Source organism: Drosophila obscura, unplaced genomic scaffold (assembly GCF_018151105.1).
Source record: "Drosophila obscura isolate BZ-5 IFL unplaced genomic scaffold, ASM1815110v1 contig_208, whole genome shotgun sequence".
Classification (NCBI taxonomy): Eukaryota; Metazoa; Arthropoda; class Insecta; order Diptera; family Drosophilidae; genus Drosophila; species Drosophila obscura.
In genome coordinates, this window is record NW_024542799.1 from 903,884 (window position 1) to 921,021 (window position 17,138).

Sequence of the window (17,138 nt, forward strand, 5' to 3'; positions counted from 1 at the left end):
ACTTGTATAGGGTATAACATGCTTTAGAATCTTTAGTTTAATGATTTGTAACCGGTTTTCGAGAGTCAACTCCCATGAGAGGCTGTTGGCTGGTTGTCGCTGCTGTTGCTGCTGCTGCAGTTGCTGTTGCAGAGGGTTATTTGTGCCGTACTCTTTGTCTGCGCTGTCCGCCTCTGTTTAATTACACTTTTTTTCAGTGAAAAAATAAAAAATAATAATAATAGTAGCGGAAGTTATACAAAAGCCGCAGAACCGGCTATATAACAAAAAAGAAAAAAAAACCCAACAACAAGGGTTTAGATAAGCCATGGAACATGTGCGGGAAAGAGAGGGGTGCAAGACAGAAGAGAAGAGAAGCCGCATATGACATGTGACAAAAGCAGACGGAGGCAGACGAGACCACGGGTTTAATAACATATAACGGCTCTCTTCACACTGTTCCTTGGACCAACCCGTTACTTGCATGATGGCTGTAATACACACACGTTATAATGATGGAAATACATATATGTCTGTACATAACCCAGACTTCTATAGCCTTCCAGATAGTATAGACCATGAAACAGCCAAGAAAAATTGCCCAATGCAGCAACAAAACATTTGCCCTGTGAAAAATGGAAGCATTGCTTTTATCACACGTCTCTATTCACGTCTCTATTTTGTTTTCTTGATAGCAAATAACCCCCGGCCCCACACATGCAAAATCATCAAAAATTCGAGTGCCTGCCGTCTTTTATATTCCCTGCAGAGAACGACAATGAAAGATCGCTTCAATTGTTTATTTCTGGAGCCTGACAAAAGTCATTGGAGAGAGAACCTTATCTAATTAAGTTGTTCTCTCGAATATTCCGAGCACTGAGCATATATTTACTTTGGAAATTGTTTGCTCCTTTAATGTTAGTCAAAATATACCACATCCTTCTTGACTAGCTGCTTTCATCACTACATTGACTTGGCACAGCCTGCATAGTATATGCATACATGCATATGTATGTAATTCCCGAATGTAAACAAAAAATTTACCAAATGTCCTACCCTCCCCTGCTCAACGTTTGAGAGCAGCTTACCTTCAAAATGAACGAAGATGAAGGAGAAGACGGAAGGCCGACAACTGCCATTCAGTTCCAATTGCAATCTCCTCCGTTTTTTTGTTGCATTTATTCCGTTTGCTTTGCCTTTTTTTGTTGCAGCACAAGTGGCAAGTGGGATGCCTTCAATCAAATTGAATCAAATCACACAAAAAACACAACTGCAAATTGTAAAAAATTGTATTTATTATAGACATTGACTTGGCACACACTTTCTTCACAGCACAGATAGTAGATAGTAGAGCACAAATTAATTGGCCAGATTTTTCTCTTTCTTTCGCTTCTTCCGACGGTAGACGATGGAACAGCTGGCCCGACTTGAACACACATTTTGCACAGTGGACACGGACACCCGGCCGTAAAAAAACTTTCGCTCAAAAACGGATGCAGCCGCCCAGTTGCTCGGCCAATAAGAAATGCTAGTTGCAGGGGGGAATGAGGGGCGACACTCTGTCGGGCGCGATGATGCCGCCTAACTGGTTTCTTGTAACAGGAATTTTGGCGTAGCAGAGGGATTGTAGGTGGCTAAAGAGGGACAGTGACAGTGACAGGGAGCTGCAGAGGGAGAGGGGGAACATGGCCGTGTTGAATTTTCATTAATTTGCACATTTCCGCCTTTAATTTTATTGGAATTCTCCTGCACCTGACTTATTTACGAGTTGTTCTAATTTATTTACTTGGCCCACAAACAAATTTTATTTTTCTCCGCACTTTCTTTTGGCGTTTATTTACGGCCCCAAAAACGATCTTCTTTTTTTTTTTTTTTTCGTTTCCTCTTCTCTTTTGCTATTTATAACAGAACACACGCACACCACTACCACCACACACACACGCAAGCACCTACACACACACTCACACACAAACACCCACTGCACTGGCTGCGCTCAGGTGAAAATTAGTGCAGAAATCTTTGTATTGTTTGCTGATCGTACAAATAACTTTGGTTTCGCATGCGTACCATAAATTTGTGCTGTTCAAACCGCGCGAGCAACAAGTTTTCATTAAACAAACCCGCGCGCGTTTTCAAGATTCCCCCTCCCTACCCACAGGTGGGAAATTATAGAGAAAACAATAGGGTATGGACAACGGGCAAAGACCGATAAAAAAATTACAAGGCCCAAGGTAAAATCCACCCCGTTGCCACATATACCATACGCTTTTTACCATCGAAAGTGAACAATTTACGCTCTCCCGACTCATTTCTGCGTTTCAGCTAAGAGCAGTAGCGTTAATGATCGCACCCTGCCGAGCGCCACCTCGTTGTCCTAATACCCTACCTTCTGTTTAACTCCAAGAGCAAATATTTTATTTTATTTATTTCTATAATAAACTACGAAATGACACAATGAATTAACTCTATAAATGACGAAAATACACAACTCACTAAACTATTTGGCAATTACATATGTGTTGGGGTACATAAACAAGTGATAACTTCGAAAATTATAAAAATAAACACACAAATTAAAGATAAGGCCCTAGGATCGGTGGGTTGGTTACATTGCAGTTAAGCGAGTCTTCCTCTCTAGCCTGGAAAGATGAGTTATTGCATTTAAAATAGTTCCAACTGCTGCTGAAATTTGTACAGCCAGATATATATGGTGGTGTCAGGAGCGCGTGGAGGGTGTCGAGCAGCAGGCCATAGAGATGTCCTGGGAGCAGGCAAAGGTCGAGGTGCTCGACGTCTCGTTGAAGCCACTGTCCGCCCGATAGAGGCCAATGCGCTGCGCCGGTGGATTAGCCACAACCGGAGCCGTCTGCTCCACCGGCTGGCCCTCGACATCATCCAAATTGGCACTAAAGGATTGCGAGAGATTTTTACGATTGGCCGAGCGGCGGCGGCGGGATCCACGCGGTGTGTCCGAGTTGGAGGAGCTGCAGTTGAAGCTGAGCGTGGACAGCTGCATGGCCTCGGCCTCCTCCTCCTCCTCTTCGTCCGACTCTGCTTCAGCCTCGGGCTCGTCTGTGTCCTCCGCTTCTGCCTCCTCGAACAGAGCCAGGTCCACAGCCTCCAGGAGCGACTGGCTGGGCAACTGCCTCGTGCTGTTCACCCTCAGTCGGCTCACCCGCTGGTTGATGCTGCAGTCCGACTGCTCCAGTGCCTGCATCGGCGAGGAGCTGCGATCCGGGGTGAATCTGCAGGCTGGTCGCCCCGTTCCCGTCAGCTCGGACAACGTATCGTGCTGCTCACTGATGCTGGTGCTGATGCTGACCTCCACCTTGGACTGCACCAGCCGACGGCTGAGATGCTCGGACGGAGCTATTGGCGAGGGCAGCTCCACGTCGTGCATCAGCAGCAGCTTCCGCTTGGAGGAGCGATTACCGTCGTCTGGTGTACCTGTGGGCAGGCCGCAAAGGTTCCTGATGGGCGACAGGGACCCAAAGCTGCCCTCGCCCGACGCCGAGTCCGAGAGTCTGCCAGCAAACATTGTCTGCTTGCCCTGCGGACTGGAGCCCACCATTTGGGGCGACTGCGCCGCCTCCTGTTCGCCCAGCACAATCACATTGTGCAGATCGAACAGCTTGCGCCGCATGGAGCTGTTGAAGATGTCGCTACCGCTGGAGCGGGTCTTGGCTCGACCCGACATGCTGCCAGCCAGATGGGGCTGAAGGTAGGGGCGCAGTGCCTCCTCCACCGCCTTGGGCAGGATGGGGGGCAGTGTCAGCTCGGTCTGGACACTGCAGTCCCGCCGTCGTCGGCCGCTCGATGACTTTTTCGAGATAGGCGTATTGTCCTCGTTGAGTTCGTTGAGTATGATGCGATTCTTGCGCAGGGGACAGTCCACGGGGCTGGGCACTATGATAGATTCCTTGAAGAAGGCACTGATCGCCAGCTGGGCCTTGCTCTCCACCTCAGGGTCGGGCGAGTCGTGGAATTGCGTTTCGTGAGGCTCCATATCGGCGGGCTTCAGCTGCGACACCTCGTCGATGTTCCACTCAAACTGCGTGGACGAGAGCTGGGGTGTGCGTGACCGGAATAGCGAAGGACTGCAACAGACAATAGAACATTTCTATGAAGGCGTGGCGGGGGGCAGGATGAAGGATGCAGACACTCACCTGGCAATCAGAGGCAGGTGCAAACGATCCGCCAGGGCGCCCTCGAAGGGATTCCGAATCTTGTGCAATCGCTTGGGCGGTGGCGTACACACCAGCGAGGACATTTGGGGACTACATCTCGTATTTTGCTTGCCGCCATTAGTTGGCGTTGCGGCAGACGCCACGGAATTGTTGCCCGTGGCGCTGTTCCTGCGCACTCGGCATTTCAGCTCACTGAGATTGGAGAAGTATCGACTCTTGAGGGCCTGAGGTGTTCGCACCTCATCTGTGTACATATTTTTTAGAGCACAATTTAGTTAATTTTTTGTTAGAATTGATGGCCAAAAATGCGCCTGCTTCGACTGCAGGCAGATGTCAGTATTTTCAAATGCATCAGTGTTGGCAAACGTCACTAGCGACTTATCGAATACGTTGCTGTTTGAATGTGGAAATAAAAATGTATACATTTCCAAAAAGAATCAACAGATTCTAAATTCTTTTATATGTTTGATTATCTTTTATCTATTTATGTCGAATATATTTCTGCGCGTCTGTGCTTTTCAAACACTTTTGGTATTTTCGTACTGCGCGCCATTCAATCGATAGCATGTCAGCTGTCACAGCAACCCTGTTTTGCAAGAGTGTCGATTCAGCTGTCCGTTTTTCGCGTACACATACGCGTCTGCCCGTGTGTGTGTGTTTGGATATGTGCGCGCGTGTGTGTTTTTGCTGCAGAAACAGAAACTAAGCGAAAAAAAATCAAAAAATTAAAATTAAACAAACGGCGAAGTTTTGTGAAACAGAGTTCCTATTTTACAGCACCTGTGTGTGTGTGCTCATAGCAAAAGTGGCCAAAATTCGGCGAAAACAGCGAAAGTGTGACAAAGCATTCGTGCCGCAGCCGTGCTCCAAACGAACGAAAACAAAAGAGAATAGTGTTGATAGTACTACAAGCGTAATAAGTAGCAGCAGCAGCAGCACCCACAGCGGTAGCGTCGGCGGCCTAAACAGCAGCAGCAGCAGCAACAACAAACGATTCTACCTAGGGGCGGGGGCGGGCCGGGGAACGGCCGAAAACGAAACAGCGGCAGCAGCAGCAGCAACAACAACAACAACAACAACAAAGGCATCTGCAGAGTCAGCTGCCGGCCGGTGTGTGGCGACAGAGGAAATCGAAACTGTTGCTAGTAGTGGGCGTGGCGGAGGTGTTGAGGGTGGGAAAGAGGAGGAAGACATCGACAGCGACAGCGGGTCAAAGCTAACAAAGGGCCCACTGAATGCGACGCATTTGTCGGCCTGTTTGCGCACGGTGCAGAAGCTTGCTATTGAACTTGACGTCAGCGTTGACGCCAAGAGCATCGTCGCCGGCAGGGAGAGGGAGGCGAGCGGTGTCATGTCGGAGACGGGCTGCCGACATTATCAGAGCTACTTGAAGGAGCACGGCTATGATACATATCGGGTCATCGATGCGTACTTTTCTGCCTGCGTGAACAAAGATGCGCGCTTGAAGAAGGTGAGGGTAAAAGAGAGACAGAGAGAGAGAGAGAGAGTTACGGTTATGTGCGGGGGTTCACTGACACAATCCATACAGATGCGGCGGAGGGAAGAAGAAGGGCCGTGAAGTGATTACCAAACCAATTCTTGGTGTGTTTTTAAACACTGCCAGCCGTTACTTCTGAAAATCTTGGCCAGCCCTAAGCGCACATCGACTGACATTTGTAACCCTTTTTTGTTCCCCCGCTAGGCCATACACTGCTACTGCTTCGAGTGCGGCAGCGCCAGCATCCAGCTGTACGCCTGCCTGCACTGCATCTACTTCGGCTGCCGCGGCTCACACATCCACAGCCATCTGCGGGCCAAGAAACACCATGTGGCCCTGGAGCTGTCCCACGGAACGCTCTACTGCCATGCGTGTCGGGACTTTATCTACGACTCGCGCAGTCGGGAGTATGCGCTGATCAACCGGAAGCTGGAGGCCAAGGATCTGCAAAAGAGCCTGGGCTGGCAGCCCTGGATACCCTCGGCCAAGGAGACGAACCTGCTGCTTGCGAATCCACGACGCCGGTTGGTGCGGCCCAATCAGACGATCGGACTAAGGGGTCTGCTCAATCTGGGGGCCACCTGCTTCATGAACTGCATTGTCCAGGTGAGTGGTGATTGCCAGGCAAGATTTGCCCTCCCTCCATCACCCATTGTCATCCCCCCAGGCCCTGGTACACACTCCACTGCTGAGCGACTACTTTATGTCGGACCGGCATGACTGCGGCAAGTCCTCGCACAAGTGTCTGGTCTGCGAAGTGTCGCGTCTCTTCCAGGTGATGCACAACCTGCCACTTGCCACTTTCCACTAATATCCCCGACTCGTTTGTTCCCTAGGAGTTCTATTCGGGCTCCCGTTCACCGCTGTCGCTGCATCGCCTATTGCATTTAATCTGGAATCATGCCAAGCACCTGGCTGGGTACGAGCAGCAGGATGCGCACGAGTTCTTCATTGCCACGCTGGATGTGCTGCATCGGCATTGCGTCAAGGCCAAGGCGGAGCACGAGAGCAAGAGCAACAACTCCAGCTCGGGTAGCGGCACCAATTCCACCAGCTCCACGACTTCCAGCTACGGACAGTGCAACTGCATCATCGATCAGATCTTCACGGGCATGCTGCAGAGCGATGTGGTATGCCAGGCCTGCAAGGGCGTGTCCACCACATTCGATCCGTTCTGGGACATTTCGCTGGACCTGGGCGAGACGACGACGCACGGCGGCGTAACGCCCAAGACGCTGATCGACTGCCTGGAGCGGTACACGCGGGCCGAGCACCTAGGCTCCGCGGCCAAGATAAAATGCTCCACCTGCAAGTCCTACCAGGAGTCCACCAAGCAATTCAGCCTGCGGACTCTGCCCAGCGTGGTCTCCTTTCACCTGAAGCGCTTCGAACATTCGGCGCTGATCGATCGCAAGATCTCATCGTTCATCCAGTTCCCCGTCGAGTTCGATATGACGCCCTTCATGTCCGAGAAGAAGAATGCCTACGGCGATTTTCGATTCTCTCTGTACGCGGTGGTCAATCACGTGGGCACCATCGACACCGGCCACTACACGGCGTATGTGCGCCATCAGAAGGACACGTGGGTGAAGTGCGATGATCATGTGATAACTATGGCATCGCTCAAGCAGGTGCTGGACAGCGAGGGGTGAGTGGAAGTACAGGGGTGTAATTATGCAAAATTTGTCATTTTCACATTTTCTCTCTCTCTTGCAGCTATTTATTGTTCTACCATAAAAACGTGCTGGAATACGAGTAAAGATGGCATCCGGCATAACCCGAGACACACGCACACAGAACACACAGCACACACACCACACCCATAGGCACATACAATTAGCATAACGAATACAAACAAAACAGAGAACAGACAAGGCCGCGGCAGCGTTTACAATTTAAGAAATAATTTAACGAAAAAAGGAAATCCACTTAAAAGTAAGACCGCGGATTGAACAAAACAGGAGGGGAAAAAACAAAACCCTTGAGCGCCCAAAACTCTTTATTGTGTAATCTGAATCAATCCTGGCAATACCCTTATTGTTCTAAGTATTTCAAAATCCATAATACTAAAAACTAAACAAATGCTAAACAACATTTTGCTTATGTACATTGTACATACAAACAAACAGACATCGAGGCAGAGATTCCCCCCCCATCCCCTCCGGTTCAAGTAGCAGCATGTTTGATTTTTTGGGAAACAGATCTTGCACCGCGATCAAAAAAACATACACACAACGAAAAAAACTGATAGGCAAAAACCAACGAACCGAAAAAAAAAATTTAATTTATGTCCATCTTGGGCTCGTCCGGGAATTGAACCCGGGACCTCTCGCACCCGAAGCGAGAATCATACCTCTAGACCAACGAGCCGGTTGAAGGTGGAGCGCCCTATTGTGGATTTAATGCGCGGGCTCGCTCGCTGCCGGTGCATGTTTTGCCCATACGTCTGCAGTGCGGGTGTGAAAGGGATGACTATAGTCTGAAACGGGTGGCTATTGCTAAATGCGAAATTACACAGCACTGTTCGTCCGAATAAATGGGCATTTTGGTTGTTGTCCGTGCTCGCGAACTTGCAGGGCTGTAAAATGTTTCTTCTTTTTTTGCGGATTTATGGTTTTAAGGCTGCCAGATCAATTCAAAGCGAATAACAAAATATCATGGTGTGGCAGCCCGCAGCAACTACGAATTGCACGAGTCTGGCAACGCCACAAAACGACGTCATTTTATGTTGTTTTTGTTTGAACCTTTTTATGTAAACAATGCAATAAAAAGGACTTCTGAAAACTTGCCAATCTTGTAGAAAGTTTATGTATCTATCGGATAAAATTATTTTTGTAGGGCTGAGAGGGCCAACTAGCTAGTAATATTAAACGGAATATCAAAATCGAGGAATATCAACGTTGAATGCTTTGAAAAAAAAAACAATCGATACTATCGTTTCATTGATAGTTTCATTGATACCGATAACTCGTTTCATTATTTCATTGATAATTTCATTATTTTCATTGATAACGATAACTGCGTTTCATTATTTCATTGATAATTTCATTATTTTTTCTTTGATAGAGTGAGGGCGGAGGGGCGGAGGAAATGCCCAACGCCACAGTCTGGCTATGATTGGGCTGAATTATATTCTGGCAGCCAACACAATGAAGCCTCTGCTCCACGTCTGGCCCTTTCTCCAGATGGCGCGTACCTGGTATATCTGGCACATGAACACTGGCCGCATGCTGAGCACCCTCTCTGGATCTCACCTTCTCAGTTGCACCGCTGGACAATGGCAGCCAGGAGGGCAGTGAGGCTCCTACCTATACACAGTGTCCCTAGACCGCTGCTGCAACGTATATGACTTGAGCGGTGGCATCATGCTCCTCAGCATTGTGTTCCCAGTAGCACTGCACAGCGTGGTTGTCAATAGGATGGAGACTAGCATTTATGTTGGCTCCGCCGAAGGCAAGGCGTTTGTGTTTCACAATTGGCGAGCGCCACGGATGAAGGTGAGTGACTCCAATAAAAATGACATGGTTAATCATGGTTGTTTACAGGAATACCACCTGGAGGAGGACGAGACTCAGGCCTTTTGGCGGTGAGGATAAGCAAGTCTGCGTTCGGGATGTTGCGAGTCGGCAGCTCATGAAGAGTATTCCCCAGAACGGCGTGATCACCAATTTGAGAATCCGTCTTCTCAGTCCCGGCATTTTCCAGCCGCAACACAAGCAGCCACAATTATTCGCAGACAGTCTGAAGCGTATGATCAGCCCTCCGGATCTCAATGATTACATTGAGTTGTTCGTCACCAAGGAGTACCCCAAAGAACGTGGCAGCTCGTAAATCTGTGCGACGATGACGATGCTATTGACTTTGACGAGGAGACGTTGGAGTTAACTGAACAATCTCCCAAAGTTGCAGATGTGCCTTCAGCGGACGTTGGCGAAGTTGATTGTGATAATATTGAAGAGGAAGACTATGAGGCCCATTCAGCCCCCCTTCCGGGAATTTCCCCCAAAAAAAAAACCCCACGGCCCCCCCGGAAATCGCAAGAAAGCTCGCAGGAGCTAGGCCTGTGCTCCACCCTTTTGTTTACTTAGATTAAAATTCGGTAATATATAATATAAAAAATTAAAATGTTAACGGACAAAAGGAATCGAGTCCATCTTTTTTCCGTCTTATGTGAAGCCTGGTTCTCAAAGACTATAAGAGGTGGAGCAGCTGTATCTGACGCGTAAACTCCTCTGATATCACACTAAATCAAATAATAACAAACAAAAAAAACTGCCCATCTAAAATATTGTATACAGAAAAAAACTAATGTCGACTGTTTTTTTCTGTTAGTCTATCCGACCGATCGGGTTCCAGGGGCTGCTTAAGTCGGAGGAGCAGCGGTTTCGACCTCAAATTAAAGATAATTTTAAAAAAGTAGCCACAAAATATCCACATAACTTCTTATTCAACGGCGAGTTCAATTTCAAGTTTGAGTTTTTAATAAGTACACAAAACAAACAAAAAAAACACAAACTGTCATCATCGGCATTCTCCTGATCACCAGATTTGTCCTTCTGCTCCGCGAGCTGTCGGCGGATCTCGTTATCAATGATTTGCATTGCCCCGAGTCGCTGGACATTGTGGGATCGTGGTTGTTCTTGGGCGACATATGCTAAATACAATTTAAGTAAAGAAATCGGTTATCTATTGTTTTTAAATATATTTATTTTTGTATTCGTCTTTATCGATCTCGTCAAAGATTTCAGGGAGCCCCTGCGACCAAATTCGAGTCACAGACATTGGCGACACAGGTGTGGTTGGGGAGCCTGGGAACAGCTTCCTGTTTACATTTTTTTTAAACGCTGCCGCGGTGCACTAATTTTTATAGCGAATATATATTTTTCCTCGCCGATCAGTCCTGTAATCTGATTCCTCTTCTCCGGGAAATAGGTTCAGAAGCTGACTCTCAAAAACACGACATTCCTTGAGGGTGAGCTTCTGCTCCCTTTGGATGAAATGGTCGGCGATGGTGTTAATCGGCCTGTCGTCAACTCATCTGCCGGTGTTAGTGGCTCTGGCTGCCACGCACGCAGCAGCAATGATCTGGCCCCGGCTGAAACACTCAATCTCTGCTTTAAAGATACTTAACGAAATTTTCCATCGCCGGGGTGACCAATAATAGGTACCAGAACCGGGATAAATGTATTTATAAAACACAAAACATATGCATTAATAGGTAAAAAACATGTCAATCTAGGATCAAATCATTATTAATGTTTTAATGGAGCTTGGAACAACAAATTTAACATCATTTAAAGGAAATACGGTATACACAAGCCCATACGCATAGAAGAAACTTAGTTGAACAGCAACAATGACGTCACAGTTAGTCAAAATTTACGTTTTATGCTTTGGCCGTTTTGGTTTAAACCTTTTTATGTAAACAATCAAATAAAAAAGAGTTCTGAAAACTAGCCAATCCTGAACAAAATTTATTGAGGAATGGGATCAAACTATTTGTTTAGGGCTGAGAGAGCCAACTAGCTAGTAATATTAAACGGAATATCATAATCGAGGAATATCAACGTCTTGTCGTGTCCGTCAGTATATTTACGGTATATTTTGATAATGGCATGGTATATTTGGGTATATTTCTGTGGGCCTGTCTGTCCTTCGAAAACTAGAGTTGTCAAACGATTGAAAAAAAAACAATCTATACTATCGTAATAGTACCGAGCTCAAATAATTATTAAAAAACCATTGAAACCTTTTAGGAACTTATCCATTGTAAAAATTAGATGCCACCTGTCGATTTGTTTACAAATGTCTTCGTATTTTAGAGCAGCCAATCCAAACACATCAAAAGCGCAACAACTGTAGCTCGAAACTATTATGATAGTCGCAAAACCGTCGCTAATAGCAGAGAGCAGCAAAACATCGATACTATCGATAGTGCGTTCGATGGTTTGACACCTCTTACCGTTACTTGAAATTAAAGTGAAAAATTCACGATCAAATAATAAGAAAAATGGGTAAGATTCGCATTAACACAAGTGTGATAAGTGCGGCTAATAATTCTTACAATCCCAGCATCAGAGGGAACTGATATGAAAGCAATTTTCGCCCGTCTGAACTCGCTGTATGGGAATTTGAACGGATCGTCGCCGCATGGCGTGACATTCCTTCAACCGACGCCAAAACATTCTGGTCCGAAGAAAAATAACATGCAGGCCAAAAAGCATGTGTCCGTGGACCCTAACAATAATTTGCAGAATATCGAGCCCGATGTGCAATCGAAGAAAGTCATTATTAAGACATGCATATGCGAGCGTCCAGCGAAGGCCCTCGAGTGTGGCCGCTGCCACCAGTACTTCCATGGGCGCATTGCCGCCATATGCGAGAAGCATCCAGCGGTAAGTTTTGGCATAGAATTTTTTGCTGTTATGGTTATGGTTATGGTCATGGTCTAACATCATACATATGTATATACATATGCCCACAGGAGGCTTTCCTGATGGACTTTCGCGAGTGCCCTTACTGCACGGCTCATCATGACAAGATCAAGGTATCTGAGCTGACCTGGGCTCAGATCCGTAAGATCGAGGACGCCGTACTGCCCAATGATGACCTCTAAACCGAGTTTGATACTCGTTACCAGCATAATTAATTTACATATCCCAGAATGTATCAATTGTGTTTGAGATTACATACAATACATATATCTGTATTCAAATAATTGATGTGAAGCTCTTTTTTTTTTTGGTGGAGGAGGAAAGCATTGCTTCACATTGCTGTATAATTTTAGCTTTAATCTATATAACAAAGCATACGACACCCACGAACACACATGCCAGGGCTTCTCCTTTTCAGAGCGACATTTATGAAGTGCTCAATGTCGTCGTTGGACGTTCACATAAGCTGTGGAAAAAGGAAATGCAGCACACGGGCATGACCGCCATAAACCCATATGGCCTAGTCACACCAGATTGAAACTGCAGCACAGCGCAGCACAGCACCGCACCAGAAGCATCACACACCAGCGGAGTGACTTAACACTAAGTAAGTGCATTGATGAGAAATGCTGTTAGCGTTTTTATGCTCTCTACCATTTTTTATGTTGTTTGCAGAGAGGAACTCTAAACGCCTTCAGCACCTTTTGACGGAACGACCGCTGCAGGATGAGATCAGCAGGAGCTTTGTCAACGCACCGACACTGTGTTGTGGACTCATCCAGCTGATTCATAACGTGTGACTTGTTTGTGCACTTGTATTAACCTATCTATCATCTCAATTGCAGTGCGGACTCAATGCGCAGCTCCCAGCGGCATCGCTCCATTCAAATCAGCGAACAAATTCATGTCACCGATAGCAATTCAATCACTTAAGAGTTCAACACATTTTGGAATCGCTTTACAATCGCCCCAAGAGCACCGCACCCCATGGGTCCAACTGGCAAGTTGCGGCCGCCGGTCACATTGCGGTGCTCCTCGGCTCCTCGGTTCCTCGGCCCAACTCCTGCTGGTAAGTGCAGACGCTTTAGATTGCATTTGCTTCTGCTTATATTCTATTTTTTTCCCCCTTTTGCTGCAGTTTTCTCAACAACTTACAAAGCCATTCAATGGATTCACTTCTGCTTCAACTTTTACTACTTCTTGGAGATCCGCATGCTGGTGCTTCAACAGGCGACTCCTGATAAATCTATGCTGCCAGTGGATAGAACGAAGCCCCGGCCTGCCTGCCTGCTTGGCTGCTGCTCTCGACTTCGTTTTGCCTTCGATTTGAATGGGGTCGCACTCGCTGCTGTTAAGTCCGTCCAGGACTTTATTTGGCTTGCACTTGAGCATAATGTATAACTTTATAATGATCCACGCATGTGAGGTAAGCCGTGCTCTTGTTCTGGCATTTCGTGGCTCAACAAATGTACTTTACAGGTGGAAATCATGACAAATGCGTTTTGGGGCTGCTATAAGTGGAAGTCATAAAGTGGAACAAGGAGTACAGGATTTTATGCACAAGTTGGATGGATGTGTAAAGTGAGTTAAGACTTTTTAGCATGGATTCAGTGGGTACATCTGATTGTAGTGACAAGAAAAAGAATTGATGGCTGACTTTAATCGTTATATTAATTAATGTCGACATATTAATGTAGTTTAATCGTCAAAAAATACTCCCAATTTGTATTGCGTCTGTCAGCTAATCCAAAAGTTTGCCAACTGCTGCAACTCTTAGCATAGAGCTAAGAAAACAACATCTCCAGCACTTCCTCTGTCGCTGCACAAGCCAGTGCTCGCCATCAGCCGGCAATTCCTTCCTTTGTGACTTGTTTCAAAAACAGTGGCCTTCCCGCCCTATCCCAACGCTTTCAGCGTTGAGAGCGACAGCAACTAACCAACTGGACACCAGTTCAGACTCGGTCTGCGACTCGGCCTCAGTGCCTGGCCGAGTCCCCTGTGCCCCACTGCCTTTGGCCTCTGGGCACTTTGGAATAACTTGGACAATTGCTTTCATGCTGATTTCGTTACGCTTCGGCCCTTCGCTCTTACTCTCGGGCTAAACAAAGTTGCTTTTAAACTCATTTAAAGTTCTTCATGATGGCGGCAGCTTAGCCATGTATTAGCACTATTTTAGAGGATGGCCATGCCACGACATTTGTTGGGGTTGTTGGCAGAGGGCAAGGGGCAGGGGTAAATATTCCAATTAGTGTTACTGTCCGAGAGTTTTCATTTCCTCAGTTTTAGTTTGTGAACAATACAATTGTTTCAAATATTCATGGAAGTCTGTCCCTCTTTTTTAGTAGAGACGTTATATAACTAGCTACTAAGGTGAGGGTTTATAAAATACTCACTAATACTTACTAAATAAACGTTAATATTATTTGTACGATATAATGGATATTCAACCCATTGTCAATTTATGAGGAATTTTCTACCACAAACTTATTCTTTATTAATGTCGCACCGTTTGTTCCTTAGTTCAGAGCACTGTTTCCTCCTTTAAATCAGATGGCTGCGCCCTTTATGCTACTCCCGGCTGAAGAATAGACAAAGATGAGACTTGAGTACCCCAGAGCCTGGGCCATTGTGCTCCGTGCCTGGGCTGGGTATCGTTCATGCTCCTTGCTTGACTGCAGTTTGCCCTCTTTCCATTATTGAAGTGTGCACTTCCACTAAATGGTATTTGGGGCAAGCACATAAGCTTACCCTTTGCCCAGTACACTCTTGTGTCCCCCTCCCGGCCAATACTGGCGCTGAATTTAGTGGCACTTGCAATTTTTATGGCAAACAATGAAAGGAAGACACCAGACTGACATCACACTATGTGTGCCAGCCCATCTCCCCCTCCACTTGATATACATATTGACATTGTTCCACATGTGGCAGGCTTGGATGGGCGGAGATTTGCATTTATTTGAATGGCATCCTAATGGAGGCGCTAATAGAGAGATACATTTCGGAACTATGCCAGACAAGGCCTCTTCAGCATTTGCTGCTGTTCGTTAATCCATTTGTAAATTGCTTGAAAAAAAAGAACAAAACAAAATGCCAATAATATCGAATTATCTTTACAGTTTTTGGGATCCTCAACTTACTCCAACGGGAACCCATGACAACGGGGCAGACCGCATGGCTGGAGAGCTTCTCGGGATTGCCAGCATTGTTCAGGTTGTGCCAGATCAAAGCATTACCCTTCTTGGGTGCCACGGAGATTTTCAATTTGGGAAAAACATTGGCTCCTCCCATGCGCACGTCACTTACCTAAAAGGAGATGCGCAAACAGCTCTAAAAAGTGCACAATTCATGCGAAATCAGATCACTTACATAGAGTAGAACTGTGGCCAAAACATCGCCTCCCCATTCAGTAAAATAGTTCGCCTGCAAAGAAGGATCCACATGGATAAAATTTCATTGCTAAGACGGAACCGCCTACTCACTGGACGTCTGGCAAGATCCACATAGTCCTCATGGGCATTAAAATAGCCACCCAGACCATAATTGGACAAATGCAAGGCCGTGTTACCCTGCAGCTCCAGCCCGGTCATGTGCGCTATGCGTCGATTGATGCTCAGGGAGAACGACTCATCGATGCCTGGAAAAACGTGCAGCTTCGCCACCCGATCTTCGCGCGTTGGCATGATTGGCTGATTAAAGTGCCGGTGAGTCCAGACATCCGTCATGGTGTCATTATTATTGGCCATATCCCGTATTGATTTTAATTCGCTTTCGTAGAGTACCTCGTGGTAGAGCACTATCAGCGGTCGCTCGTTAAGGACTTCCATTTTGAGCGGTGCCAGTCGAAGAAAGGCAGAGTTCTCCCGGTTATATCTGCAGGCCAGTTGAGCGGAGGACAGCCTCGGCCACTTTCCACGACAGCCGCGCTCCAGCCTGGATGGTTTGGGCTTGTGCTGAGCAGCCTCCTGCCGTAGGATCACCTCATCACCTGCAAGGTATTCGTCTATGGCATTTTTGATGCTGGCATAGTTGTTCTCGACTACCACCTGACTGGCCATTTTATCCCATTCGGGATTAACCTGATTCGGCATAGCCGAATAGAAGGCTAAGCAGAGAGTTTGTAAGAATTTGATCTAATTTATAAGCAGCCCAAATCTCAGCTTACCCTGCATGATCAGGGCCTTGGCATACTTCTTATAGATCCTCTTCCGCTTTAGCTCCAAAACCTTCTGATGGAGTTTGCCCTCGGAATTCTGGTGCAGTCTTAGGGCCATGCGATACCAGGGCGTGGCTCTTGAGAATTTCGTTTGATTGCAGTAAAACTCAGCCAGAGCAAAGCAGTCAGGGGCCGTCAACTCAGAGCTAAAAGAATATATCATTTTAGGTTTTAAGTCTAAGCGACTTTAGGTAAAGGTTAACCCACTCAAAGTGTTGCCCCAATAGGTAACCCTTGGCCAGGTCCGCTGCCTCTTGATCGTAGAAACTTTCGATGCGCGCGAAACCTTTGAGCGCCACCTGAAGATCCTCATTGCTGGGTGATAATTTCAATCTTTGTTCCATTGCGTTTGTGCTTTTGCTGGCTATGGGTGTTTGTAGATAATTCAACCACTTGGGCCAATCCTCATTGAGGCGTCGCAGCAGGGGAAAAGCATTAAGCGGATTTCCCATAAATTCCTCCCTTTCCTCTAGACTTGTCATTGTCTTTCTCTGCAGCAACTGTTGAAAACTGCAAAGAATTTCCATGCTCTGATATTTGAGAATTTTGTTGCATGACTTACAGTTTTAAATCATCCAATTTTGTTTGCATGGCTTTGACGTAGGACGCCAGGTTGTCTTTTAAAGCATCTTCCATTTCCAAAAGCTTGACCATGCTCAGCACAGAGTTGCTGTAGATCATCTTCACGTCTTGCTGCTCGGGCTCTTCCATGGCAAGATACTGATGCAAAAGTAGAACTAACAGATTGAGCTGGCAGAGGAACCTCATCTTCATCTTGGCTTTGGTGTGCAACTGCCGCATTTATGGTTCATATTTCCATCCATAGC

General features: G+C 46.6%; 6 protein-coding genes and 1 non-coding gene across 8 annotated transcripts in view; 3 read left to right on the forward strand and 4 right to left on the reverse strand.

Annotated features, from left to right (window-relative positions):
• Positions 1-2,147, reverse strand: part of LOC111070863 (protein phosphatase 1 regulatory subunit 16A) — a 42,794-nt gene extending 40,647 nt beyond the window's left edge. Inside the window, exons 1-2 of the mRNA XM_041594024.1 lie at positions 2,047-2,147; positions 1,068-1,249 (exon numbers count right to left, since the gene is read on the reverse strand). The gene's annotated coding sequence lies outside the window, so the exon portion shown is untranslated. The remainder of the gene's footprint in view (positions 1-1,067; positions 1,250-2,046) is intronic.
• A 332-nt stretch (positions 2,148-2,479) lies between these two features.
• LOC111070864 (protein aurora borealis) lies at positions 2,480-4,581 on the reverse strand. The gene is made up of 2 exons (XM_022361885.2): positions 4,146-4,581; positions 2,480-4,076 (listed from the first exon to the last, which is right to left on the reverse strand). Exons 1-2 carry the CDS (start codon positions 4,418-4,420, stop codon positions 2,696-2,698), a joined length of 1,656 nt encoding a protein of 551 aa, XP_022217577.2. The 5' UTR covers positions 4,421-4,581; the 3' UTR covers positions 2,480-2,695.
• Positions 4,582-4,887: 306 nt separating this feature from the next.
• LOC111070897 (ubiquitin carboxyl-terminal hydrolase nonstop) lies at positions 4,888-7,746 on the forward strand (the record flags this gene model as incomplete). The annotated part of the gene is made up of 5 exons (XM_022361934.2): positions 4,888-5,637; positions 5,869-6,270; positions 6,332-6,439; positions 6,501-7,312; positions 7,381-7,746. Coding segments are annotated over 5 exons (2,115 nt in total), but the record flags the coding sequence as incomplete, so codon positions are not given.
• Positions 7,747-7,962: 216 nt separating this feature from the next.
• On the reverse strand, positions 7,963-8,034 carry Trnap-cgg. Its single transcript has one exon. It is a non-coding gene; the product is annotated as a tRNA-Pro (tRNA).
• Positions 8,035-11,581: 3,547 nt separating this feature from the next.
• LOC111070905 (uncharacterized protein CG13380) lies at positions 11,582-12,382 on the forward strand. Of its 2 annotated transcripts, none has more exons than XM_022361947.2 (3): positions 11,582-11,678; positions 11,737-12,059; positions 12,149-12,382. In XM_022361947.2, exons 1-3 carry the CDS (start codon positions 11,675-11,677, stop codon positions 12,278-12,280), a joined length of 459 nt encoding a protein of 152 aa, XP_022217639.2. In that variant the 5' UTR covers positions 11,582-11,674; the 3' UTR covers positions 12,281-12,382. The 2 variants fall into 2 exon arrangements, with proteins under 2 accessions (XP_022217639.2, XP_041450065.1); XM_041594131.1 differs by having other exon boundaries at positions 11,656-11,678; positions 11,743-12,059.
• Positions 12,383-13,085: 703 nt separating this feature from the next.
• On the forward strand, positions 13,086-13,499 carry LOC111070898. The gene is made up of 2 exons (XM_022361935.2): positions 13,086-13,167; positions 13,237-13,499. The coding sequence occupies exons 1-2, from the start codon at positions 13,086-13,088 to the stop codon at positions 13,497-13,499; spliced, it is 345 nt and encodes a 114-aa protein (XP_022217627.2).
• A 1,529-nt stretch (positions 13,500-15,028) lies between these two features.
• Positions 15,029-17,114, reverse strand: LOC111070914 (prolyl 4-hydroxylase subunit alpha-1). The gene is made up of 7 exons (XM_022361960.2): positions 16,874-17,114; positions 16,519-16,821; positions 16,261-16,457; positions 15,578-16,200; positions 15,465-15,518; positions 15,236-15,401; positions 15,029-15,161 (listed from the first exon to the last, which is right to left on the reverse strand). The coding sequence occupies exons 1-7, from the start codon at positions 17,110-17,112 to the stop codon at positions 15,103-15,105; spliced, it is 1,641 nt and encodes a 546-aa protein (XP_022217652.2). The 5' UTR covers positions 17,113-17,114; the 3' UTR covers positions 15,029-15,102.
• Between the last annotated feature and the right edge of the window lie 24 nt (positions 17,115-17,138).